General features: G+C 37.4%; 2 protein-coding genes across 2 annotated transcripts; both read left to right on the plus strand.

Annotated features, from left to right (window-relative positions):
* The first annotated feature begins 2,517 nt into the window (after positions 1-2,517).
* On the plus strand, positions 2,518-15,886 carry sh3bp4 (SH3-domain binding protein 4). Its single transcript, XM_043249422.1, has 5 exons — positions 2,518-2,699; positions 6,168-6,379; positions 6,461-8,814; positions 12,998-13,186; positions 13,846-15,886. The coding sequence occupies exons 2-5, from the start codon at positions 6,259-6,261 to the stop codon at positions 14,068-14,070; spliced, it is 2,889 nt and encodes a 962-aa protein (XP_043105357.1). The 5' UTR covers positions 2,518-2,699; positions 6,168-6,258; the 3' UTR covers positions 14,071-15,886.
* Positions 15,887-17,566: 1,680 nt separating this feature from the next.
* Positions 17,567-19,234, plus strand: arl4cb (ADP-ribosylation factor-like 4Cb). Its single transcript, XM_043248048.1, has one exon. It carries the CDS (start codon positions 17,999-18,001, stop codon positions 18,575-18,577), a length of 579 nt encoding a protein of 192 aa, XP_043103983.1. The 5' UTR covers positions 17,567-17,998; the 3' UTR covers positions 18,578-19,234.
* Positions 19,235-27,471: the final 8,237 nt, after the last annotated feature.

Genomic DNA, 27,471 nt, shown 5'->3' on the forward strand with positions numbered 1-27,471 from the left:
TCTTTTTCTCTTCTGTCACCGTTGATGCTTTTCAAGATCCTGGTTGAGAGTTTTAAATAATCACACAATCGCTGTTGTTCATCAAAAGGCTTTCTCTCACGGAGCACTTCTAAAGACACTCGTCAGGGGGTTTAAAAACCAAACCTGCATTTGACTTTTGATGGCTTCAACGATCGCTCGTTGAGATCAATATATTTCAACTCTAGAGAGAGAAATAAATATGGGTTGTTATCATGCTAGACCCAGTGGTTTATCAAATCTGTGGAGCTTTTTCTTTTCTATTCAAACCCCTTTTTGAAATACTGAGATAGCAGAGAATTGAAATTTCATAATTTATATTCAATGAGCATTGATTTGTTTTCTTCTAGTCGGCCTTGCTGGGGACACGCTAAGTGTTAGACAAGGTAAGCATGTGAAATAAAGGTTTCACAAAGTGTGTTTCAAAAGATCGGAGCAGCTGCACAAAATCAATGCTCTTTAATTATAAATGAGCTCATTAATTGATCTCTTAAAAAGAAAAAAAGAAAGAGTGAGTCTGTTTCAAGAGAGATGTCATTGCTCAGGACACCTTCAGGTCCCAAACTATTCAGGTTGTACTGGCTCAATTCATGCAGCTTAAATATTCATTATTTGATTAAAAAAATTAATTAAATTAATTGATATCAATACATTTCTTTGATTAATTATTGCTTACAGCTACCATTAAAAACATTTATAAACTAATTAAATTCGGTAACAAGAATTTCAATGAGATGTAATAATAAGAAATGATTCTCATTATTATTATTATTATTATTATTATTATTATTATTATCATTTAAAATAATAAATAACAGTTTTCTGATAATAATGATCAGAAAGTGATTGGGGGAAAAAACATTAAAATTTCAGATGAAGATGTTGAGTCAGCTTCATTCAAAGATCACAAACAGACAAATGAATAATAAATAAATAAATAACACTGAAATCTAATATCAAACTGAACAGACATATTGAAATGACTATATTTAACTTTCCCGTAACATGATTAAGATTTGACACATGATTTAATTTAAATTGACCTACGAAAATTCATAACAGGAAAAATTATCTGCCCAGTGAGGAAAATGCATGTGATCAATTTTACATGCTCTTGAAGATCATGTCTGATAACCCTACAGGTTCCACACATGTGTTTTATATCATTAATTACAGTAGCCTAGTAATCACAATAAAATAGAAGGCTGTTCAACAAAACAACTATAATTGTATTGTTTTGCACACAACTATTAACAGTTTTAAACAACAAAAGCAAACACTTCCTATTAGCTGGTTTTGGATGACATCTTGTGGTAGTACACTCTCTGTGCAACTTGATAGCTTCATCATGTCCATAAAATAAAACCTTGTCTGAAGGTGTCTTTTATAAGGCTCAAAATTTAGTGGAAATTATGCCGTTTTAAAACCACCTCAGCTCCATATAATGCAATTATGACACCTCTGCATTAAACTGTGAAAAAACACCTAGCACTTCAGAAGTGCCTCTGTGCCAGCTGTACACTGTAGTGTTAATATGCCCTGACAATCAGAAACAATCATTGCACCTTTTTTATACAAAAAAATAAATATTGTGAATTATGACTGATACGGATCAAACAAATTCCCTTACATTAGACATGTTTGTTAAGAAATGAATCATTTATAGAGAATGACTGAACATTACATAGAATATTAATGTGAATGAAAGGAAACCTTTGTTATTAAACAAACTACATTTCATTTTAAATAACAATAATAATAGGCCTAATAGATCGTTCAGCGTAGCATTGAGTTGACAAGAAAACTGGTTATGATGGCTGTTGACATGAATACTTCAATTCAAAAGTTTTGAAGAGCTTTATAACAAACTACAATAGGAAGTTTGAAACCATAGCATAGACCTTTATTGCCATATTTAATTTTTGACCAGGATGAAGTCAAGTCAAGTGGCTTTTATTGTCATTTCAACTACATATAGCTGTGCAGTACATAGTGAAATGAGACAACGTTTCTCCAGGACCTGGTGCACGGAGTGTGAAAATTAGTTTGTGAGTGATAGAAGATGCTATAGTGTGTCCAATGGATGGCCTAACACTATTCCTTAACAACATGCATCAGTTAATTCATTGATAGATCTGTTCTCTGTAGGCCAGTGATAGGCCTACTACAGTATAGACACAACTGACCATTGGATAAGTTATATGCCCACCAGGTGCCGCCATATATTTATATTTAGTCACAATCCAAGAAGGGTTGAACTTCAGCTGATTAGGTCTAAATTTTAATGTCGCAATTTCCGATACCTGCCAGTATATCAAAAAAATGCGGTATAAATTTGGAAAGCTCGCATAATTAGTGCACTGCATTGAGGCCGTATTAAAATAAAATCCGAGCTGGATTTTCAATATGCCATTTAAATTAAAAAAAAAAAAAAAAAAAAAAAAATTATAGAACTACACTTTTCGATACATTTGCGCTTTATGGGGTACGTACATTAACACGGTGTATCTTGGCCTAGCGTTAAAAAGCTGTGAAGAGTGCCAGGGTTTGTCCGTGCTCTCGCGCGGGACTCCTCCTGGCTGGTGACGTCACGCCGCGTCTCCTAATGTAAGCGAGGCGCTCGAGCTCGAGGCGCGCGCGTAACGGTCCTCACTCATGACGCCGACCGCATCTTCAAACAAGTAAGTAGAATTTGTACTTGTTTATTTCTTCACGGGGCTTTCCGTCGATTAGTGGAGCGCTGCTGTCCGCGTCGCTAAAGTTTCCACTTTTCCTGCTGAACTCGCAAACCTGCTGTTTCTGACACCTCGGAATGAGTTCTGTTTAACACTAGAAATTCGCGCAAAACAGAGCTGTGCGAGTGAGTGAGTAGGTCTTCCGAATACCTTCATCCGTTTCCTAGGATTTCACAATCCGTTTCAACTTGTCTGAGCTTCACCCACCCACCGGAGACGGTCTTTTATCTCACAAAGAATCTCAACCTACTGTTTCAGAGCTACAGCTTGCGTTTAGCCCTAAAAACTGCACTACAACTCGGTAACTGCCAGAACATCTCTTCGCGCCATGTTTTAGACTGATCAACGTTACTGTAGCTGATGCAGATTTTATTAGTATCAGGACTCAAACATTCAGGAAACCTCATGTCAAACTACTAAGAAGCTCATCCTAAATAATATACCAGCTCCGCGGAATTAATGTTTAATTAAACAGACTGAACATGATTTTCTTCCCCAGTTTCTCCTCATAAGTCATCTTCATTTTTAGATCTAGGCTACAACAAAATAGGACATTACAATGGAACATGTTGGAGAGAAATGTTTTGAACTGTCTGGGCGGTACCGTATTTGACCAGAAAAAAGTTTTGTTTAGTCATTTTATATGGCGCATCGTTAAAGATTGCAGTATTTAAGAAAGTCGTGTTGTTGAAATATTGTATAAATATTGTATAAAGTCATGTCACCAAAAAAGCAGCTGCCGTGCCTTAAAACTTGCATGCTTGTTAGACAAGTTCAGTCCTGAAAATGTCTTCTGATGTGCTGATCTGTCCATGACATTAACAGTTCATTTCCCTCGACAACGACAGGTATGTCTTAAGGTGTTTGCTATAATGTGATGCAATATAAGTTTTGGGAAATGCAGCACATCCTTGTTTCACAGGCATTTCCTCTGTATTTCTGAAACAAAAGGTGGAACAATCGGTCTTTCTAGAACAGATCCGGCAGTCCTATAAACATACACACACACACACACACCCATACACAAAAACAAATGAATAAAAGTGAAAGCTGTTTCAACTCAGGCTTTAACATGCCATTTTAAGATACAGTTTGTCCAGTGCTGAAGAAACAAATCTCTAATACTCCACAGATCAAATTTTCATAATTATTTTCTCAACATAACATGACTGCTACCCATTTGCTGATCATTTACACCCATATTTACTCCTTATATGATGTAGTTGAATGTATGTGAACAGTCTAAGTGGCTTCGCTTTCACTAACGGTGAGACTTTGTAGACATCTAGAGGTTTGAATGAAATTGAACAGTCAAATCACACAGCAATTATTACCTTGTTGGAGCGATAATCTGATGGATTACAATGATTAGTTGTTTCGTAATATGTCAGACTGTTGTGTGAGAGACATTCCCAGTGGGCTACAGCTGGGCACTCTGCAAAGGAGCTTCATTGTGTGTGCTTTCTTCCCAAGGTGGTAGCCATGGAAACCACTGATGTGTATTGCTGGGGAGCCTTTATAGTTCATGATCAGACTTAAGAGGATGCTGAGTTGCACTCAAACACTATCCTACTTTTGATTTGTAAAAGCAAGCAACGTTTGATCCTTAAGCTTGCATACGGCACACTTAAAGCAGCTCGGATGGAACTTCTATTTGCAAATTAATAATTCAATCACTTTGCTCAGTATGCGAAGCTATCGCTGGATAATGTAAAAGTCATTGCTGGAAAATAAAAAAAGATCAATAGAAGTATAACAATTAACATAAAAAAAAAATGTAGCAACTTTGATTTCAGGTTATAGGCAATTTATTGTATAGACCTTCGTAGAGACCAGGACCTTTTATTTTCTGCCAGTGCTCAAGAGGATGTCACAAATACAGACTTGTCTGGACAAGAACAAATATTTCTGCCCTTATTAGCCTTACTTTAAGACATGTAGTGACAAAGTGTGGACTCTCCGTAGGTTTAGAATGAGTTATAATCTGAAATTAGCTTTATATGATATATCGTATAATCATATATCAGAAATGTAATATGTACACATGCAAAAATCTAGCCAGGTGCTGAATATCACATGGGGTGCTTCACTGTCAATAAACAAAAATCCGCAAGAGGTTTAAACGTGTTAAGAAACTTCTTATACTGTATGATATAGACTAACATGGAAAGAGTTGTATGAGTTGCTCTACAATGGCTAATCTTACTGTGATTAAATTACTGATTGATACAGAAAAAATTCAATTTCAATCATTCAAAATTCAATCATTTAACAGCGTTTAATCTTTGTTGATGAATGCTTGTTTTTAATCAGAAAAGAAGTTAAATAACTGTTAATTAACATTGGAAAACATAAAAAACATGAATACATTCTGTAGAAAATATTTGAGAAGATTTTTTTTTAAACAATTACACTTACGAATATTCTTATAAAGTCTTACAAATTCTTAAACTGTTGGTTCATCTTTGGTAGTGTATTTGTGCAATATCAATATCAAATTTCAGACCTTATTTTAAGGCCCAATTCATGCTATTAACAAACTATTAATTACAACTTTTGCATAATCTCCTCCAAATTGGCTGCTTATTAATAGTTAGGAAGGTATTTGATAAGTTTAAGTATTAGCCTATGTTAATAATAGGCATATTAACAAGCAACTAGTTAATAGTTAGAATTAGTCCCCATACTAATGTGTTACCCAAGTTTCCTCAAAGGGGTCATATGATACAATTTCATCTTTCTAACATTTGATAGTGTGTAATATAGCTGTGTGAGCATAAACCACATCTGCAAAGTTCAGTGCAAAGGGACAAATTGTCTTTTACTGAATTAGCATAGCATTGTCTTCAAGGAACAGCTGATAAGGGACTACAACAAAATAATTACAGGTTTGTGACATCTTAAACTGAGTTTAAATTGAAATTAAATTTCTTAGAGACCTCCACAGAACCAGGAAATTAAACAGCCATTTTTATGCTAACTGAAAAGCGGTGTACAATACAGGTAAAATATTTGAAAAATAATGTGTTTTTTTTTTTTTTTGCATGAACGCATGTTGCTGTGCAGCCTATAAACACAATTAACACTCTGAATCAGGTGAAAAATCTATTATGCCACCCCTTTAAAGGAAAAATTCAGAAGAAATTAAAAAAGCAAACTTATAATACTGAAATTTTTTAAAATAAAAAGCCTTTAATTGACCAGGCTAAATCATTAAAATGGTAAATATTTTAATGATTAAGCCCCTTTAATTTTTTTTTTTTTACTGCACAAGTGCCTTTGAATATTGTATTTTTTTCAGTTTGATATTTACCTTATTTACCTACTAAATAACCAAAGAGACCAGTGTAGCATTCTTGGTTCCTGTTGTTTTGAGCAAACCTATAATGTTCTTTCACATTTACTTTGTGACAGATATTATGGAAGTCCATTGATCTCTCACACTGAAACAAAAATGGGAAGAAAAACGTGAGACAAGAAGTGGAGTTTGGAAGCATTACACACCATGGCTGCCCATCGCATTCGATCAGCGAACAACAATGCTGTGCTCCCTCGTTGCAGATCTGAGGGGGCTCTCATCGATCTCAGTGAAGGAGTGTCAGAGGCCACCCTTACAGATGTTAAAGGTTTTCTTTCTTATGTTCATCTCAAAATCACAGTACTGTTAACCTCTAGGTTTATCCTTATTCACTTTTTTTCCTTAACAGTGCCTTCACCTAGTGCCTTACGACTGGATACTACTGCCTCATTTGGAGCTGTCAGGGAAGTGATTGCCATTAAGGATTACTGTCCATCCAGTTTTACCACCCTCAAGTTCTCCAAGGGAGACTGTCTTTATGTTATAGACACCTCGGGTGGAGAGTGGTGGTATGCACACAACAGTAAAGAGATGGGATACATCCCAGCTGCTTACGTCCAGCCACTTAATTATCGAGATTCCACATTCAGTGATAGCGGCATGATTGACAGCCTAAGTGATATTTCTGAGGGAATGAAAGAAATGGATATCTCTGGGGAGTGGACGGGGTCCACCAAAACCACAGAATCTAAAAATGACAATCCTTTTGTTAATAAACGTATGTCAACTAACCCTTTCCTAAATGGCTCGCTGCAAAGCACCCCTGACCAAAACAGCAACCAGAATTTAACAAAGGCTTTGTGTTTTAGTAATCTCTCACCTCCCATTTCAAACACCAGCAGCACTATTAATATTAATGGTTTTGAAAGTGGGCTGTTTGACACAAAAAGTATTAGCCCTGGCTCAGAAATTGGCCCAAGTTTCCGCAGAGATAATCCATTTTTTAGGAGCAAACGCTGCTACAGCATGTCAGAACTGTCTGTCCTACAGGCCTTGTCTGATGGGAATCAAGGTTCCTTGAGTTTTTTTGGTGGAATGAAGTCACCTAAACCTGAACATTATCAAAGCAGAGATGATTTCAAAACAGCATGGCTAAATCACCGTAAACTTACACGATCCTGCCATGACCTGGACTCCATTGGACAAAACCCAGGTTGGGGGCAAACCCAGCCAATAGAGACCAACATTGTGTGCAACCTGGACAGTTCTGGTGGTGCCGTGGAGCTGCCAAATACCAGTATCAGTATACATATTCCAGAGGGTCATGTTGCATCGGGTGAGACTCAACAGATATCATTGAAGGCCCTTCTGGACCCACCTTTGGAGCTTAACAATGACAGATGTACTACCGTAAGTCCAGTGGTAGAAGTAAAACTCAGTAACATGGAAACCAAGACCCCAGTCACTTTAGAGATGAAGGTGTCTGTTGTAGTGAAGATAGAGAGCCGCAAAACCACAGAGGTGGTGTGTGTGAGAAGCGACTTTAAGGAAGGTCCATATGTCCCAATTCCACATGTGTACATGTATGGAGACACCGTTCAAGTGACTCTGGACAATTTAGAGCCTTGCATGTACGTCTCTGTAGTTGCCCAAGCACAAACGGTGGCCCCATACAACACTGTCTGGGAACATGTTGTAAAAAAGGTCACTCTTGGTGTATACGGCCCAAAACACATCCACCCGTCCTTCAAGACAGTGGTGGCCATTTTTGGCCATGACTGTGCCCCAAAGACACTACTAGTGAGTGACACAAAAAAGCACTTACAGTCAACTCCTCCTGTTGTCCTTCAACTGTGGGGAAAGCACCAGTTTGTACTTACAAAACCTCAGGACCTTCAGGTTGGCGTGTATTCGAACATGTCAAATTTTGAAGTGAGAGCCAATGAACAGGCAAGGACCGTGAGGGGATTTCAGATCAAACTTGGCAAAGTGGCCCGCCTCATCTACATGATCGCAGCACGTGATTCAACTGACATTTCAGACTTTACTTTGCGTATTCAGGTCAAGGATGATAAGGATTGTATCTTGGCCCAGTTTTGCGTTCAGACCCCAACCCCACCACCAAAAACAAGCACAAGAAGCTCCGTTCAAAGGCGCTTCCTCAAGAAAAAGGAAGTAAACAAAATCATACTGTCTCCTCTTGCAGCGACCGCAAAGTACCCTGTGTTTCAGGACAGACTGGTCAAAAACCTAAAATTTGCTAAGTTTGTTAAAACTGTTGTAAGACAGTCCAAAAGCCTGTACTTGCTAGAGTATCTTAAAGGTGATGTAGTGGCCCTTTTGAGTGAGGAAAAAATAAAACTGAAAGGGCATCTATGGACCAAAGAGTGGTACATTGGATATTACCATGGAAGAATTGGGTTTGTGCATGCAAAAAACATTCTTGTCATGGGAAAAGTGAAACCTCTTAATTTCAAAGGGTCTGATCTTACAACTACAATCCTTTTAGAGCAACTCCTAAAGCCCTGCATGTGCCTGACGTACATCTACGCATCTGTGCGGACAATACTGATGGAAAACGTGGCGAGTTGGAGGGTGTTTGCTGACGCTTTGGGCTACGTCAATCTGCCTCTGACATACTTCTGTCGGACAGAGGCAGAAAGTGAGCCTGAAAAAGTTGCTTCTGTTCTTGAGAAGCTTAAGGAAGACTGCAACGCAGCTGAGGGCAAGGAGAGGAAGTCTTTCCAGAAGGAACTCATGAAGGTAAGCACTGACATGAAATTAGATCTGTATTGGGAGCATTTTTAAAATGTATGTAGTGTTTATTCAATTATTGGAGTTTTTTCTTAAAACTGAAAAGCCAATAATCATTTTTATGTAATGACCAGTAACTGAAATATTTTGTTAATTTAGCCAATTTAAATAGTAAAAAAAGGAATTTAAATAAATTTAAAAGTGTATGTTTTTTTTTATATCTGGTCATATATCTGGTTAAAAATCTAAAAGGCAACAGTGGAAATATATCCTACCTAAAATTAAAAAAAAAATGTCATTACAGAAAAAACTTGATGATAGAAAAACAGATAGAAAAAACAGTATGATTTAAAGATTAAATGATAATGTTTGGTGTAAGAGGATTTTGACCTTGCTGGTGTTACTGTAGGATTTACTCCAATCTTTTCAGTTTTGCAAATGAACAGATTTGTATGAATTAAACTATGAATAATATATAATTTCTCTAACTGATAAATATTTCATAACATTACTCAAAACACTTGAGAGCAAGCAAACATTTTAAAGTGCCACCTAATTTGCAGAACACCAACAGCTACCCGCTTAAACATGCTATCCTGAATCAAAACAAAAATATATGATCAATATAGTGATCATTCCTAAATAAACTGACTGAAAAACATTCAGTCTCTCAAAAACGTATCTCTCTTATTTGGTCTATATTACGATGATGGATAATGTGCTCAGATGCCGGTTTGTCTGGTTGTCACCTGCCTCAAAGCACTCTGTGTCAGTAAAGCCTGATGTGAAAACTTTGTCAACAGGAACCGGAAGCAGGATGTTTCCCAAGGAAATATCAAGTTGCATTTTAGCTACTTATTTTACAAACACTTATATAAATCTGCTGTATGATGCATCAGACATTGTGCAATAATCACCTAAAAGAAACTTCTCTATATCAGAGAGAGTGTACGCTGAAAATCACATATTTAAATCATACACATTTAAACCAGTCAATACATTTAAAAAAAAATGGCCAACATGCAGCAACACGGACCATATGAAGCATGCGAAGACATGCACACGTTTAGGTGATACAGGCACTAGACTAAAATAACAATAAGCTGAAACACGAAACAATAATATTATGATATTATTGACAAAATACATACATCATGTAGAATATGCCTTTTGACCTAAAAGAGCAATACATAATTAAAGTGCAGCAGGCTAAATGAATGTCAGTGTCAGGTACACATGTTTGTGTGAACTGTATGAACTAAAATTAGGAAGGGTCATCTGTGACCATCTCAAACATGAAAATGCCGGAAGATGTGAACGTGTTGAAGGAGAATCTTAGTTGTGCAGATGTTTCCTTTTTAATTGTTAGAATCTACACCGAGGCATCAAATGTGGAACAAGAGACGCCCTAAATTACACTAAACCCCCACACCTACAAATCCATTGCCAGAAGATTGCTAACAGACATGCGTCTGCAGTTCCCTTCACATCTGAATAAAGCCGTTGCATTTTCTGCAAAGAGAACAATTTGCATTTTAGAGCAGTGGCTTCCCTCTGGAATTTTTATGGAGTTTTTGATTTATGAATAAAATGAGGTCTGTGGTTAACATTACATGAACAGACCATCCTGTTTTGTTCTCCAAATTAAGTTACACAAAGTCAAATCTGAATATTGAAACCCATTAGAAATTCCCTTAAGAATCTGTTGAGAATTAGTCTTTTGAGCTGGCCTACAAATTGACATCATGACTGAACAGCATTAATTCCAGAAAGTTCCAGTTGTAATGCTTTCATGAGAAGTTTTTTGATTCTTCCGTATCCCCCCGTTTCCTCTAGCCTATTGTTAGAGCAGAAAAGCGGCCCTGTATAAACTGTTAGTGATTTCTGACAATAGTTTATAAACAGAAGACAGAATGGTTAGCTTATATAAAAGGAAATCGCAAGAGGGAAGTTAATAAAGGACAAGTACTATTATAAAATCAGCTGCATCTTGCTGTGATTATGTCTAGTGAGCTTAAATCAAATCTAAGTGAATGTTTGAGTATGAGTATACTGACTAACGTTATGTTTTATGAATTTAAAAAACAACCTGATTCACTCACACCGGCATTGTGTGCAATAAATTATAGTTTTAATCGTGTAGTAGGCTGATATGTTAGGTCATAAAGTCGATTAGATTCAGGGAACATATGTTCAAGTTCTCTCTTTAAAATTAGAATTTCTTTCTGGCTACTTTGTATAGGTTTGTACTTTGTAAGTACTGGTACTTCTCAGTGACTTAAGGCTGGCATATAGCGTAATTTGTGGAGAGCTATCCATTTTTGACCAAGATTTGGAGGTGTCTAAAGGAACAATGAAGAGAACAAAACAAGGATTTGATCAAAATAGTAAAATTATGAACCATTAAATCATTAAATTAATAACTACTACTAATAACAGTAATGCCGCTTTTGAGACCCGACTTCATTTGAGGCATTAACAGTTGGTTCAGGATTCTGTGATCAGACAGGGTGTAGATTTTGTTTGGCTTGCTTTTACTACCGTGTCTCTGTAGGGTTTACTTAATAAGTTCCTGATTGTTGCAGGGGTCAGGGGTGAGACACCTCAGGAAACAGGTGCACATGAAAGGCATTATCTTCCTTTGGCTAATGCACACAGTCAATGTTTACACAGTGTGATACATTCACACACGATACACGTCATTTTCACTTTCATCGAGACAGTAAGTGGCACAGTAAGTCGTTCTGATCACAAAAACATACCTTCCCGTTTGTTTGTAGAACTAGCAGCATCTTTGATAAGAGGGCAGCCATCCAAGACTCCCGCTATCTCATTGCTCTGTTTGGAGCCAAAACAGGTCTTCTGGGGCATCAGCGCCGTGTTCCTCCCCCTCTAAGCAGACTTCCTGTCATTCCAAACATTCCAAGCCATGGAACTGGAATCAGAGATTAGTGGGTTCAGGGCGTGTACCTTTTAAACACTTACTGATATTGTGTGCATTTTTGACTAATTTATGTTTGATTGTAGAAAGACGGATTCCTTCATTTGTTGTATAACGCAAGCACGAAGAAAGTCTAAATGTCACATGTCATCATCACCAGATAAGAGTTTCAGACATTTTGTAGATCAGTGAGCGTCATATATTCACAAGGCGCAGTGAACGCCAGTCCTTATTCAGTTTTTTAAATGTCACACCAAACTCTCTGGGGAGAAAAGAAGGTCACGTTAATAAGACTGAACACTTGCCGACAGAACGGCCGGATATTCCTCCCTAACATTTCCCTTGTCCAAGGGGCCCGGAGTCATTCTCATTATATTGTGCTCACAGGAGCATGCACGTCGCTGCCTGCATATCTCCACATTTATCAAAGCTCCCGGCTTGATGACCTGAGCTCTGGATTGGTCTGGATCTTCTGAGGTGGTGCTTAGAAGACCGCTATCTCAGTTTGTGTTTATTAGAATTAGAACAGGCTTGAAGACTTTGTATTAGTTTCTAAAGTCGGATGTCAACAATAGTGAACAACTATACAAAGTACCAATTTAAGAAGATTTGATTTTGCTATTTGCATACAGTTTCAATGTTATATTTTTTGGACATTTTAAGCATATCTGATGTTAATGCATTGGAACTAGAAATTATGTCCAAGGCTAATATACTGTTAACTATTTTTATGTTAGCTGACAGTGATAGCCAGCAAGTGGTCAGTATTTAAATTCTTAATGAACGATAAAAGGCTTCAAACTTAAATCAATAGTTGTAAATGCTACAAGGGAATTCAGACGTGATAACATTATAATTTACAGTATAATTTTTTTTTTGCTTTCATGTGGAACTCGAAGATGATATTTAGATAAAATCATTAAACAATCTTCAAAATATAATTCTTTAAGTCATACAGGTCTAAAAAGGCATCAGGATGAGTAAATGACAGAATAGTTTTTTTGGTTGAAGTATCCATTTAAATAAAGTGATAGACAATAGATCAAACATACAGTAGTTAGATCTCTCCCTGAGGTCTATTTAACTAGGAATCCGTTAGTGATTATTATCTGTCATTTTTTTGCATTACAAAACTCATGTGGGGATTCAAACATGCATTCAATAAACTATTCAATAAACACCGTGACTCAAAGCAAAGTTATAACCATGGTGATGATAAACTCATGCTCTGACTGTGTATCTGTCATTCAGGCTCTTCTGAAGATGGACTGTCAGGGTCTGGTGGCACGGCTGGTCATGGACTTTGTGCTGTTGACTACAGCGGTGGAGGTGGCGGGACGCTGGAGGGAGCTTGCTGAGAGACTGGCTAAAGTGTCCCGGCAGCAGATGGAAGCGTATGAAGCTCCACACAGAGACAGCAGGGGACAACTGGACAGTGAGGTAAAACAAACACTGAAAGTATTAAAGGAAATAGTTCACTGAAACCTGAACATTTTGTCAACATTCACCCTCACCCTCATTCCTCCAAACCTGTACGACTTTCTTTCTTCAGTGGAACGATGACTGAAACTATCAGTCTTCCTAACTTCTGATTTTATTGCTTCACGGAAGAAATAATGTCATTTAAAGTTGACATTAAGTTAAATGCTTAGAAAAGCTTGTGCTGAAAGCATCGGTGACAGACAACTATGCAAACAAAACAAAAAAGTATGTAAACAAAGTTAAGTAAAATAAAGTATATACAAACTATAGAATGTGCTATCCCTTGCATTTTCAAAATTGATGTTCAAGTTAGACGGGTTAAAAAAAAAACTTTAACTGACACTTGTAAAATGTATAACCGGCTTTTAAGCACAAATTACTGGCAACCCACAGGTCATGATTACTGTGTTTGCATCCAGCTAAGAAGAGGAACTGAAATGATCTACCAACAATTGATGAGAATATGAGTTTCCCCTTGGCCTTTGTTTTACTGGCTTAGTATATTTGCACACATTCGCTAGAGCATACAGATTGGGAATAATCTTTTTGGGAAACTAAACTAGCGGTGCATAAATGTTACATTTTACATGTCAAACTTTTGCTTTTTGTCTGTGAAGGCCATGTGGAAGCCTGCCTATGACTTCCTGGTCACGTGGGCATCCCGGATTGGGGACAGTTACAGGGATGTGATTCAGGAACTTCACACTGGATTGGACAAAATGAAGAACCCTATTACCAAGCGCTGGAGACACATCACAGGCTCCCTCATCCTTGTCAACTGTCTGGATCTCCTACGGAGCTCTGCTTTCAGCCCCTGCTCTCAAGATGACTGCGCCATATAAAGACTGCATACTGCCAGAACCACTTACACCTGATTTCAACTTTATTCATTGTGTGGTTTTTAATATTCTTAAAAGCACTTAGATGTTTTGCACAATAGATGCACAGTAAATTGTACACTGAACCGAATTACTGAAAAGCGTAGGCCTGTTACTGGTGTTTTAATACGATTTTAAAATCTTCGTGTAAAATAAGACATGATTGTTTTATTCATTGCATATCGTCATGATTTTATACTTGTATATTTTGCACAAAAGAAACACTTTTACATACCAGTAAGTTTTTTCACTAATACTGTAACAATCTTACTGTTTTATGCTTTGTTTTGTGATGACAACACCGTATGCTAAACTGCCTGTTTTACTTTGCTCTAAATGTCTGTTGTTTAGTTTAAAGTAGTTTAAAGTAGCCAATGTGTAGCCAAAATTAAGATGGAAAAATAAAACATTATCAGCTTAATAAAGAGATACACCACATATTAGAGTAATGGGATCGCTGTAGGGCAGTTGTAAATAAAATGTCTCAAAGTAAAGTAAAGTAAGCATTTGCTCACCATTAATGTGTTACGCTGGGGGCGGACCTTTTGCTTTTTGATCATTTTAGTGTTATTGAATTTTACACTTACAGTTTACGGGATGCAACGGAAGTCGAAAGTTTTTTGCACATGCTTCTAGTATGCTTCGTTACGGTGCGTGCAAATTAATGCCGTCTCATCTTTATAAAAATATAGGTCTACTATCAAGATTTCTGACGAGTGACTCTTCTTTGATGTTGATATCAAATTATGATTTTAATTTGTGCAGAATATACGAAGATAGCCGAAAAACAGTTATTAAAACAGTTGATTGTGATGATGGCCTAATTCCAAAAAGCACAGTTTTCCCCGAAAATGCACATTATATTTAAAAGATGTAGTTTGTTGTTCAAAGGTAAGGTCCATGCGAATTCAGTGCAAATTTATCCGTTGAACGCGTTATTCAAAATGAAAACAACTCATTGAATTTCTATATTGTCACTTTGAGTAAAAATGTAGTTATGTATTATGTATAAACTAGGCCTAATGTTAAAACTAAACCTTTTGGAAACGTTATAAATGTGGTCAGAGCTAACAGCTGTCCTGTTTTCCTAGCTTCCTATCATGTCTTGCACAAGATCACAGCACGTAACAACAGATTTGCTTTGTGGATTTTACTGTAATGTCATAAAATGAACACATTAACATCACTGACATGCTGAAAGTAATATGTTATTTCTCTCCACCTTTCCTCAGAAGAGCTTACGTATCAAGTTGGCTACATGTTTGTAGAGTTACGAGTATAGCGGATAGGATGTCCTTGATGGGATGACTTTGTGTGACAAAACTGACTTAAGTACATTAATCCAGTCGCAGTTAAAGTGTAACATTGAACGAGTTTTCTTCTTGCTGTGCTCACTGAGAGTTTTACCAACTTACTTGCTATGTGAAAATTCCAGTCTTATCACTCCAGTATAATTTTTCTCGCTGCCTGACAGGCTTTCCCAGCAAAAATGATGACCAATGTAAACAGTTATCACTGTGGGTCTTGCAAAAATACTCTTACATCTTCTCACACTGAGGACACAGGCATGCAGACATGCATAGTTCACAACACAAGCCTTTCATCAGTGCCCTCTCTCACTCTCTGGGGAGAACCCTGGACTACCACAAAAAAAGTATAATATAATGAGCATGTACAGTCAGCGGAAGATTTTATACAGTTGTAACTATTCCACAGATACAGTCAAGCAAGTGTGTGTCTGTTTGTTATGATATGCCATAAATAAACTTCTTTTTTGGGGGTCGGTTGTTTCATCAGTTCTGTCTAGGCGGACAAAGACAAATGGAATGCCTCCATGATAATGCTAAAAAGAACTGTTATGAAATGTTCTATTCATGATATATTATCATCGGTCCGTTGTTGTAAGATTTCACTTAGAGCAGTTCGTGATTGAATGTTACATTCTGAGTAATTTTACTTTTACCATTTTTAAAAAAGATAAGGCCAATTCTCATTCCCAGTGATTTGTCGTCTAACGTTTCCATCACACATCTGCCACCTAGTGGACAAACAGTTCATATAAAGGGCAAGGTTTTACCAGGTGTAAATGACCCATTGAAACGTCCGAATATAACGTGTGTTTTCACTGTTAGCAAATGGTGACTGAATAATATATTTGAATCTCTCATATGTGTAAGACGTGGCGTATCCACTTTTGGCTTTTGTTTAGTAGCTCTTACAGCTTGCAACTGATTAAAGGTTAGAAAATTATATGATAATGTAACAACTCGCATAACGTAGGTCTACATTTTTTTTTTTTTTTTTACCTTTTAAAAAACGGATTATGAAAAAAAACTACTAGAGTACCTACAACGGACGACAGGGGGCGAAAAATAGCCACAATGCGATTCAGAAACGGCTGAATTTATGAGAGAAATAATGTCTGAGGGAAGAAAAAACTTTATCCAGACGATTTACCAAACTGCTTTTTTTCGGTAAAAGTTAGAAGGTTTAAGTTAAAAGGCTTTTTTTAAGTATTTCAGGTGAGGAGTGGAAATATTAGCAGCCTATTTAAATGATTTCAGTGAGGTGTGAAATCGCGCGTCTAAAATGTACGTGTTTTTTTCTCTTATGTTTTACAGGTCAGGTCGTTCAATGCCTCCCATCTTCCACGAAAATTAGAGAACGCCAATATAACCTGTGCACAGACTGCTGAGGGGAGTTGTGTGGAAAGCCGTTTTCTCCTTAAAACTATCTGCGTACCAGAACCTCTTATACTAGAGCTAAAATGAATCTTTATTACCCTATAATCTTTAGTTACAGCCTGCCATAACATTTCAAAGCTATCAACTACTACACTTTGTCAGCAGGGGCTTTAAGGAAAACCTGCTGCATTAGGCTGAAGGCGGTGCTGATTTAAAGGTAAAAGTGTTTTTGCATAACATGTAAGTTAACGCTTGTTTGTTTTGAAAAATAAACTTTTCTATTTTGTTTAATAAGCAGTCTCATTAACATGTTAATAAGAAAAATACTATAAATACAGCCATGATGATTAGAACGCTATGTCCGTCTGTTAAAAACGCTTTGAAGTCAGTTCCTTTGCTGTGTGTAAGTAGGAAATGTAAGTTACAAATCTTTATTTTGTCAATAGCTGTAATAATGCAGTGAGAAATCATGAAGAAACCGGACCGACTGAGAGAGACTAAATCCAGACAAAAACCTAAGACCTAGGTACTTTAGGTACTGCATTTGTGAAAACAAATACTGTACAATGAGGATGCTTTAAAAAAAAAATTTCATAAATAGATTTTAGCAAGTAACTTATTAAATTAAATCAACACCTGTGCTACCATCCTTTGCATTAAAAGCAGCTTTTACGCTGGGTGCATTGCAGGGAGGTTTCTTAAAGCGTCTTGGAGATGCCGCCACAGCTCTGGATTTAGCCAGTCTCGGTTTCTTCGTGAAGCGATCAAAGACGTTTAAGGACGATTTAGCGTGCCATAACAGGGGTTTGTTTTTCAGTTTTCACATGAAATGCGGGCGGAGTTTCTTCAGTGTGAGGAGCAGCTGCTGCAGGGCCACTGCTGGCTTCCATTCATTACCATACACTCGCTTGCGTCCATCAGCGCCTGAGTAGACGCGTCCATCGTACGCCTGGAAGAGATTTCCGATCACATTCATTCATCGCTAAGGTGGACGAGCGCCCGTCAGGAGGGATTTTGAGCGGTTTGCGGCGGTAATGTCGACGTGTGTTACTGCGGAGGGTCTCCGCTCGTAGAGGACTGTTTACCGATCACGAGCCGATCTCGCGCGCACGGCAATGATCGCTTCATCACGTCCAGCCTGAATCCGCTCGAATCTCTGGTGCCGAGGGGACAGCTTTAGTTTTACCCCTGCCAACGAGGAGATCAAAATGGGGAACAGTTTCTCCAATATATCTGCGTTTCAGTCCCTCCACATAGTGATGCTCGGCTTGGACTCCGCAGGGAAAACCACGGTCCTTTACAGACTCAAATTCAACGAGTTTGTCAACACTGTGCCTACAATAGGATTTAACACGGAAAAAATCAAACTGAGTAACGGCACGGCCAAAGGGATAAGCTGTCATTTTTGGGACGTCGGTGGGCAGGAGAAACTCCGGCCCTTGTGGAAATCTTACAGTAGGTGCACGGACGGCATTATTTACGTGGTGGACTCCGTAGACGTGGACCGACTGGAGGAGGCCAAGACGGAGCTGCATAAAGTCACCAAATTCGCTGAAAACCAAGGAACGCCGCTGTTAGTCATAGCTAATAAACAGGACCTGCCAAAATCTCTGTCTGTGGCGGATATAGAGAAGCAGCTGGCGCTCCAGGAGCTCACGCCTGCCACAACATACCACATCCAACCGGCCTGTGCCATCATCGGCGAGGGGCTTCACGAAGGCATGGACAAACTGTACGAGATGATAGTCAAACGACGGAAAAGCCTCAAACAGAAGAAAAAGCGATAACTCTCTACAAAGCCTGCACCTGCCTTTTTTCCGTTGCTGATGGCCTGAGTCATTGGGTTTGCCATTTCAACGTTGCACTGTTGACATTCATCTGAAGGGTAGTTTGTTCACAGGTTGGATTTATGTTGCATGTGATCGTGATGGCGCGGGTGAACCAAAAAAATGGAAATGAATTGTTTAATATAAAAGGGCTGGTCCCGATTAAGATGCCATTCATTTGCATAGCCTGGTCATCCGTTTGAAGGAGTTCTCTACTGAAGCACTGTGAAAAATGCTGTAACATTTCATGGAATGCTTGAGATCTTATTTAGACTCTTGTGGGACAAAGAGTGAACTTCTAAGAACATTATCAAGAACTGTAGCTTCAAAATCCCAGAATGAAACTGGGGTTTGAGGACCTTGTAATTTACAAAATTACTGTAACTTCAGTGGGCCTGAGTGTGAGGCCTCGTGAAGACGTCTAGATTTACAGGAACTCTGAAGAACACAAGTGATGGACTATAGGCATTGCCTGTGACATGGTCCACCTCTAAGCACTTTTTTTCTTACCAAGATAGTAGTGTACAACACTGTAGATCAGATATTAGACTGTCAGTGTATTGCAAATTCGAGATGAATCCTGAAGTATTTTTCAATTAAAATGTGTGTTAAAGCAAACAACTTATCTCATGTTCTTTTATTAGTTATTTGAGGTGAGTGAAGCTGGATAAATTTTTATGGATGCATCTCTCATCTCAGATTTTGTATGTTTTTGGAAGAAATAGATAACATGGTCTTCTGTACTAATGTGTTTAGGTTCATTTGAAATTTCACTTGCTGAAGTAATCTTTTGGGCTCTGTTAAAGGGGAGGTAGTTTTGTAAATATTGAAAGGAGCTATAACCATACCTTCAGCACACTTAAACTGAACAATGTCACCTACATTATTAGTGTTTTTTTAAATAGAAATACATCTATAATTTGATCATTTTTGTACAAACAGTGTGTGTTCGGATAGCCATGTCCTTTTTGGTACATTAGCATAAGAGAATAAGCCTTCTTTCCAGACATGCTGACAATGGTGTCTTTCTATTCCATATAACTCTAAGGTTTCATCCCAAGAGGAAAGCGATGGTCAGTCTATACAAAAACCCCCATTTAAAAAAAAAAGGCTGGTCGTGTAACAGCCACAATTATAGTGATAGACTGTGGTCTTACCTGAAATCTGGCTACATTTTATCTCTCCAGGAAATAATTATATATTCTTATATTCTTACGTGTTTGTTTGTTTTTTAGTTTGCTCTTTATCCATCAAACCAAAGTCACACTAAATATAAGTTTACTGATGCCTTTGTGGTCACGAGCTGTGAAAAAAAAATCTGTTAAGATAATTTATTCCTAATTAGAGGGGGTAGTTGGTAAGAGTCATTTGTCTTGATTTGATAGGCGAGATGATAAGAGCCTCACTGTAGGCTACATGAAACTTTGATGAAGATCAGGTTTCACATGGGGCTTTTGTGGAGACAGAAGGCAATTCCCTGAGTGCCTCCAAATGGACAGCAGAAGATGATGCCATAATGAGGTCATCAAGGCAATCTTTACATTAATCTGGCCTGATAAACACTAACCAAAAAATCGTAAACATCTTACTTTCTTAGTTAAAGTTCAGTACCGTGTTTTATGTTCGAATTTGATGAAGACTGTGCCCGAAATTAATATATTTAACAGAATCCATGATGAGCATGAGGAATATTCACTCATAAATGTATAATATCACAATGGTCAATATAGGATTCAACATGCCTTTATAAAGATGGAAACAGTTTAGAACTTTTGAGGTCAGCAAAAACTTAACGCTGATTTCTGTTGGAAACTGTTTTAGCCGAGATGTATTTTTAACATTGGTCACACATGATCAAACTTAGGACTTTCCTAACAAAGATAGGAATGGTGACAAAATTAAGCAACTGCTGAGTCACAAGGAAAAGCTAAAAATATTGCAACAAAGCATTTCCACACTGCAGTCCTGCAAATTGTCACACATTCTTACATTGCTGTTCTGCATATATGTTACAACAAAAACTGTGGTGAAACAGACCTATAATTTAAAGCAAATGAAAGTAATAATATGAATGCCAAAATGTGTCCGAATCGTAAGAAACCTAAAGATTATTTAGAAACATTTGAGATTTTGTCAGTGTTTTGTGTTTCTCCACCTGTGGAACATGCTGACTGTTTTCTCAGCTGCAGCTTCTGTTGAATCGAACTGTTTTGAAGGTTGACTTAATACGCTTAGTACGTGTATAAAATTGCATATTAAGTAGCCCATCTTAACTCAGTGGGAGAAGCAAACGTGACCCTTCTGTCAATCAAATGCAAACCTCTGGACCTATATGTGTAAATTGTGCTCAGACTGGAGGTGGCTGGAAGAAAGAAAAGTGTGAGATGTAAGTGAGAAATCTACGGAGGAGGGGAAAGCTGTTTACATTTCCCTGGAGAGGGGGATGGGGACAGAGACACATAATGGGTGAGTGTCTGTGCCGGGGGCAGGGGTTTGTGGGTGGATATCTCCAGGTTCCTTGAGGGAATAGCGCAACAGAAAGAAGAAACCCGCAGTAAATGGCTGCAAATCAATGCCCGTGTCCTCTCTCTCTCACGGGAGAGAGAAGCACAGAATGAGAGCCACAACCCGAGCCATGCCGATCAGGCCTGCTTCACAACAATTCAAGTATCAAGAAGCATCATTGGCATTTAGCTTTTACATTCTCAATGCATCAATAAACTTGCATGTATGTGCAAAAACACTCAATCTAACAGCCTCTTGATGGCGTTCAGAGATTTAATTGAATTTCAGTAGAGCTTCTGAAAACAGTGTCAAAAAGTCTCAACAGGCATTAATAATCCTAAAACAACAGATTTCAAATCACTTATTTTGTCCATTATCTTCTCATGCTTTGCAGATGGGAGCGTCCCATTGGATTTAGGGTCAGGTCACCCTTTTTTTACAGCATGCTTGGCTGCACATGCAGACTTTGCTTGGGGCGGATGTGCCTGATTCTGTGCGATGTTGTAAAGCGCTTATTTACCATCCAATAGCATAAGAGAGGCATTCGTCAGATTATATGAAATGAAAAAAACTTCAGTAAACTCTTCACTTAATCCTAAAAATGATGCTTTTACATTGCCTTTAGATTACACATGTCATCTAAGGTCAATTTAGGTAATTACTGCCTTTAAAGGGAACAGTGTTAATACTTAAGGATAGATTTAAAGGTTACAAAGACAAGTATAATGCTCTAAAGATTTGAAATAACTAATTAAACTTTTTTATTGATTCAAGAAACCTATATATACATATACATTACATTCATATTTTGGATAAATCTCAAGTAATTGAATCAGTAACATAAATTGTAATAAGATTTAACTATCACTGAGTTTGTGTTCTCAATCTATGAAATGCAGCACTGACAAGTACAGGAGACATATTTCAGGGCCTTCAGTTGATGAACATGTTGCTCTCTTGCTCGCTGTAGGCAGCGCAGAGAGAGGCTTCTGAAACGCTCCTCCCAACCCCCACACCACAAAATACAGCATAATTAATCTATGAGAAACAAAGTGTGTAAACAATCTAAATCACATTGCACCAGCAGTCATGTAGAAACAAATTAATTAGGTCTTTAATCTAATGACAAAGGGCACCTGTCAGACTCAGAATAAACAAACAGGCGTTTGACATCAGCAGACCACTCCAAGCCATGAGCAGAACCGAACCGCTGGAGATCCTCGCGGCCCTCAGGAAAACAGTGCAGAGAAGAAACCATCCATGATACATGACTTTATTCTTTATTTAGAAAGATGGATATAAAATATTAGCTTACATATATGCTTCAGGCATAAAAGGCTTTTGAAAAGCTTCCTTCTCTCATGTCTTGACTTTGTACCATCGTAACAGAAACCACAAATGGTTGTTTTATAAGTGTGAAAGTACACCCAACAGACTTTTTGTTCTGGGGAGAAATCTGGGTCACATCACACACCAACCTTTTCTAATGTTTTAGGTCATTATATAATAATTTAATTTGTGCTGAGGAACATGAGGCTGAACTTTAACTTTAGGGCATCGGATGATTAGTTAAATTTATATGTTAACATGGAAAAAAACACTTTTTGTGATTGAACATTTCAGCCCTAAAATATATTAACATCACTTTTGGCATAATAATTGGCATTATTTTTTGAAAAAAAAAAAACAACTTTAGAATATCAAATCTTTTTAGATATGTCTTTTTAAATGTCTTCAAATAAAATAAAAATCTGGGTTACAGTGAGCTATTCAGTGGATGTGAATGGGGCTAATCTGTGATCATTAAAATACTCTCTTTTTAGCCACGAGATATACAATATGCATGTTCACAGGATTAAAGCAGAAAAAAGCATGCTTTAACCTTCAGCGTTATCCAGCTTTGCCATGTCTCATCATGGTGTAATGCCTAAAAGCTTAAAATCACCTAAAAAATGGTTAGCCCACCTTTACACCTCAAACAATGCAGTTTTAACAAATGCTTTAATAAAATTGTAATCTTCACAATTTTCACTTTAACTTAGATTTTTTGCTTTTCCTAGTCGAAATAATTGCTTGTAGTAATTAACATTTTTGTACTCATTGTATTGAACATGCATTGAATATGAGACGCTATCGTCATCTTAAAGCTTATCTCATGAACTGATCGTATTTTTTTGTTCTGCTACTTTTTATCAGAAGTATAGACATTTCTCCACTTGTCTGAGAATGTGAGACGGCCACTGAAGTGAAAATGATTTTCGCCTTCAATTCTCAGCAGCCCAAGCTGGGAAACTCCTTTCAGATGGAAATAGAGCGACTTTCTGTTGCCCCTGCTCTCTATTGTTCCCCCCTCTCTCTCTCTCTTTCTCAGTCCCACCCTATCTGACTCTTTTCTATTCTTGTTTCTCATGTGCCCCTGTTCTCCTGAATCTAACCCAGCAACACTATGTTGTAGCACATTTGCTGGATATTTCCTGTCTGACACTAAAGTAGCATTTCACACACAATATTTCTGAATGCTTGGTTGTCGCTTATTTGCATGTGTATTACTACAATATTATCCATTTATTAGTGCTATTCTACATGACCTAATCCTACCCAATACGTAAACTTAACAAATAGTCACAAAGCATTCATAATCTCATGTAGTGCTGATAATTCATTCATTTATTCATATTTCATGACAGGTTTGGTGCAAAGGAAATTGCAGAATTGGGAAACTTCCTCATGATGACGCATGTCCATTGACGTGCTGCAACTCTGCACAGGTTTGTGTTTGAAATTTGGAAACTGACTTGACCTGACATATTCAATCTGACTTGATGTGAGTACATTAGGAAGTTGTTTTTGCGATTATGTCTCAACAACGAGTGTGGTCATTATACTCAAAAACTCTCCTAACCAAATGTAATTGATTTTGATTTTGAGTTTGACGTATTCCTCGGTCAACATTCTTTTTTGACCCTGGAACATTTTAATCCAAAAATATTGACTTGACCATACCTAAACCACACCTAAACCATACTTTACCCATGAGTTATGCCTTGCCTAAAATCAGATTTAATGATCGAGGAATGATACTGATGTACAAGCACCTAAACTCTGACTGTAAGCCTAAACTTCACAAAAATATAAACTGGTTCTTCAAATCTGATTGGCTAATCACAATGTTGTTCTGGGGTCAACAAAGATGTTGACCCGAGAACACCTTGAACTCAGAAAAAACAGGTTCAGCATTTTACCATAACGCAGTTTCCAAAAGGAAGGGTTTTGTAGTGAAATTTAGAAGAACCATTTTGGGACCCCAAAAAACCTTTCAGTAAGCAGTTCTTAAAGAACAACTTTGTTTTTATCTAAAGAACATTTTAATTTGAAGAACCATTTTCCACTAAAGAACCTTTAGCGTAATGTAACATTTCTGTTGAGGTTAAAGGTTCTTCATGGAACCATAGGTGCCAAGAAGGAGAAGTTATTCCTATATTCTGTCTCACAGCCAACATGACAACAGTCAAAAGTTCTACAGTGAGGTCCATGCCATTTCACAAACACCATTGTACTAAATTTCTTACCAAAACCACCGTTGTCTGGGTAGGGTGATACAAACCTGTCAGTTAAATCTCTGTGACGTCTACAAGATTCTTTCAGATATTTAAAAAAACACAGAAAACCTGTCTTTCTTCTCTAGCACTGGACTGTTTAATATTGTAAGTAGACCAGTATAACATGTTACATAACATAATGCACATAATGATCATCGTGACATCCTCACATTAACAGGCTCTTCTGGTTGTCTTGCCCTGAGTTCACTGCAGTCATTCAGAGCCACATGCCTAATGTTAGTGTTCCCATTTCTTGAAACTATAAAGTCTGGATTCGAGTCATGCAGGGGGATGGTCAGAGATTTACTCCAAAATGCCACTTACTTGGGGGTTGAAGGCCAAGCAGCACTATTTGCTCGGCGAAGACTTTTTGTGAAAAGTGTCACAGGTCAAAGGTTAAAGTTCTACGAGTTGATGCATGGTTGAGTAAACAAACCGGCTCAGAGCGCATAAGTCACACTAATGCATGAGAGAAAGACAGAGTCATGACATGACATCCTGGAAAGAAATATAATCATTTGTTAAGCTCAGTAAGCCTCTGTTTTGAAGAAATACAAAAACGAAAAGACAGAGACAAACTAAACATCAACGAGCCGGACAGGATTTTCATTTACATTTATTGCATAATAAATGCTTTAAAGACTTGAAATTAAAATGTAAAATGTTGCTATACTTCACAGATGATTTCTGTTTATTTTAAAGTAAGATTTCTATTGCTATTTGTAGCTGAAACATAGAAATTTACATTACTGCAACAGGCTACATATTTTTTCGACTAGCTAAATTAAGAGAGTGATTAAGAGGAAATGTTATATGGCTTCCGCACATATGGCTTTTACACTTTGTTAAACTTTTGTCAATCTTAACAGACTTCGATATGAGTTGCAACAACAGAAAGTGAATGACAGAGACTAAAAAAGCCTGGGGTTCTGTAAGTTTTAGTTTAATGCAATACAATTTTAGAACAGACGTTCTCCTCTTTTATGTACAGGCACCATATTTCATTTTGATCAATTTTTGAGTCTTGACATACCAAATGGGATCAAGGGTGGCTATTTATTAGAAAACAAAAGGAAAAAAAGAGAAAACATTGTTCATTGCTTGTGCTCCTTCAAAAGTGTTGACTCCATGTTTTGCTAGTGTGTGGGCTGAAGCGCTGAGCACAGCGTTCTTCTGAAAAGAGCTTGGTTGCACATCCAACAGATCTGCCATTCAAAGATTTTACAAAGATTGATACCTGATTGATAAAAACTGTTCACTGATGTTTTTTCCTTAAAAATTGCAAAAGAGGTAAATAGTAGGTTTTTAATTGTAGACTTGTTTTACAACCACGGTTTATAATATAATATACCCAAGGAAATTGTCTTTTTTTATGATTTGCGTAATTTATATCCATTTATGCTTGTAAAACGTAAGCATGACTCTGTAAACTAGATTTTTGGTGACCAGTTCTAGACTGGCACGGAGCCATAAAGAGTCACGTCTCCACAAAGTCAGTTATAAATGCGTGATTAATGACTGCGCTGGTCTGCCTCATTATCTCCATCTAAACTCTTCCACATGACCCCACAGCGTGGTGCAAATTGAGTGAAAAGCAGTGCAAGTGCGCAAGACAAGGCACTTTGATACAAAAGTCTTTGATTGTTTTAAAGGGGAGGAGAGATGTTGTAAGTAATAAAGATGATCTGGGATTTCTTCATCCACGGCATAAAATATTTGAAATCGCTGAGTTAAGAACCCTAGAACACAAAGCATTTGTGGAGATCATATACTTCATGTAGGTTTCACCTCTTGAAGTTGTCACATGATCCTTCAGAAATTCTCATTATTATATTACTAGTATGCTTTTTCTATTATTATCATCAAAATGTACTGCTCGATATTCTTGTGGAAGCACTGAAGCAGTGACACAATTTTCAAGATTTGTTAATAAGCAGAAAGTTCAAAAGAACAGCATTTGTTTGAAACGGCAATATTTTTAATTCATTCCTGCAGAATAAATATTTCTTTCAAACAATTATAATAAAACGACTTTTCAAAAATCGCTTTTCGAACAAGTGGCCCATGTAGGTGATTGAGTGGTATTCATTCATATTCACCAACTTGATTCCCATCAGCCGAAATGTAAGAGAGAGGCAAAAGGATCTCGTAATGACATACAGCTTTGTTTATGATCAGCCCACTTTCACAAGAGTGAGAGGAAATCAAGAGGTTGACATGGCAACCGGTCCATCTGGTCACACTCCAGCTGTCTTGAGAGAATCGTAGGGTTTCAGTGGGGGAAACTATTCACAAGAACGACTTGAATGTGAAACTCTGTACTTCCTCTAAAGCCATCGTTAACACTTACTCCAATGCTCAACAAAATGAGACAAGCAAAAACTATCGATTTCATTGTAATCCTTTTCTAAAAATAACTGTGTATTATAAAATAAATACATGTGGTTGTACAGTGGTTGTCTTTCAGCTAACTGAAAGTCTTCTTTGTGTGATGTCAACACAGGATTCTTGTTTGATTCCTCAAAATGATTTTAATAATTTTATTTTTGTATAATATATGACACCACGTGCTTCTGTTGAGTTCACCACAAAAAGTTGCTATATAGTGATCTGCCATTCATCTAGTGACTATTCTGTCTTCTGTGGTCAACATCTGTCATACCATCTTGCTTCCATGAGCACAGATTACATCTTCACAGGGATCTATTGACTCTCTTGTGGTTTCTCCAGTTTTCATTGGTCACGGTCAAC

The sequence above is a fragment of the Puntigrus tetrazona genome, chromosome 9, assembly GCF_018831695.1.
Source record: "Puntigrus tetrazona isolate hp1 chromosome 9, ASM1883169v1, whole genome shotgun sequence".
In the NCBI taxonomy this organism is placed as follows: domain Eukaryota; kingdom Metazoa; phylum Chordata; class Actinopteri; order Cypriniformes; family Cyprinidae; genus Puntigrus; species Puntigrus tetrazona.

Coding starts and splice junctions, on each gene's coding strand:
- arl4cb (XM_043248048.1), top strand. CDS start 17,999: ATGGGGAACAGTTTCTCCAATATATCTGCGTTTCAGTCCCTCCACATA.
- sh3bp4 (XM_043249422.1), top strand. CDS start 6,259: ATGGCTGCCCATCGCATTCGATCAGCGAACAACAATGCTGTGCTCCCT. Junction 6,380..6,460: donor CACCCTTACAGATGTTAAAG/GTTTTCTTTCTT, acceptor TTTCCTTAACAG/TGCCTTCACCTAGTGCCTTA. Junction 8,815..12,997: donor TCCAGAAGGAACTCATGAAG/GTAAGCACTGAC, acceptor TCTGTCATTCAG/GCTCTTCTGAAGATGGACTG.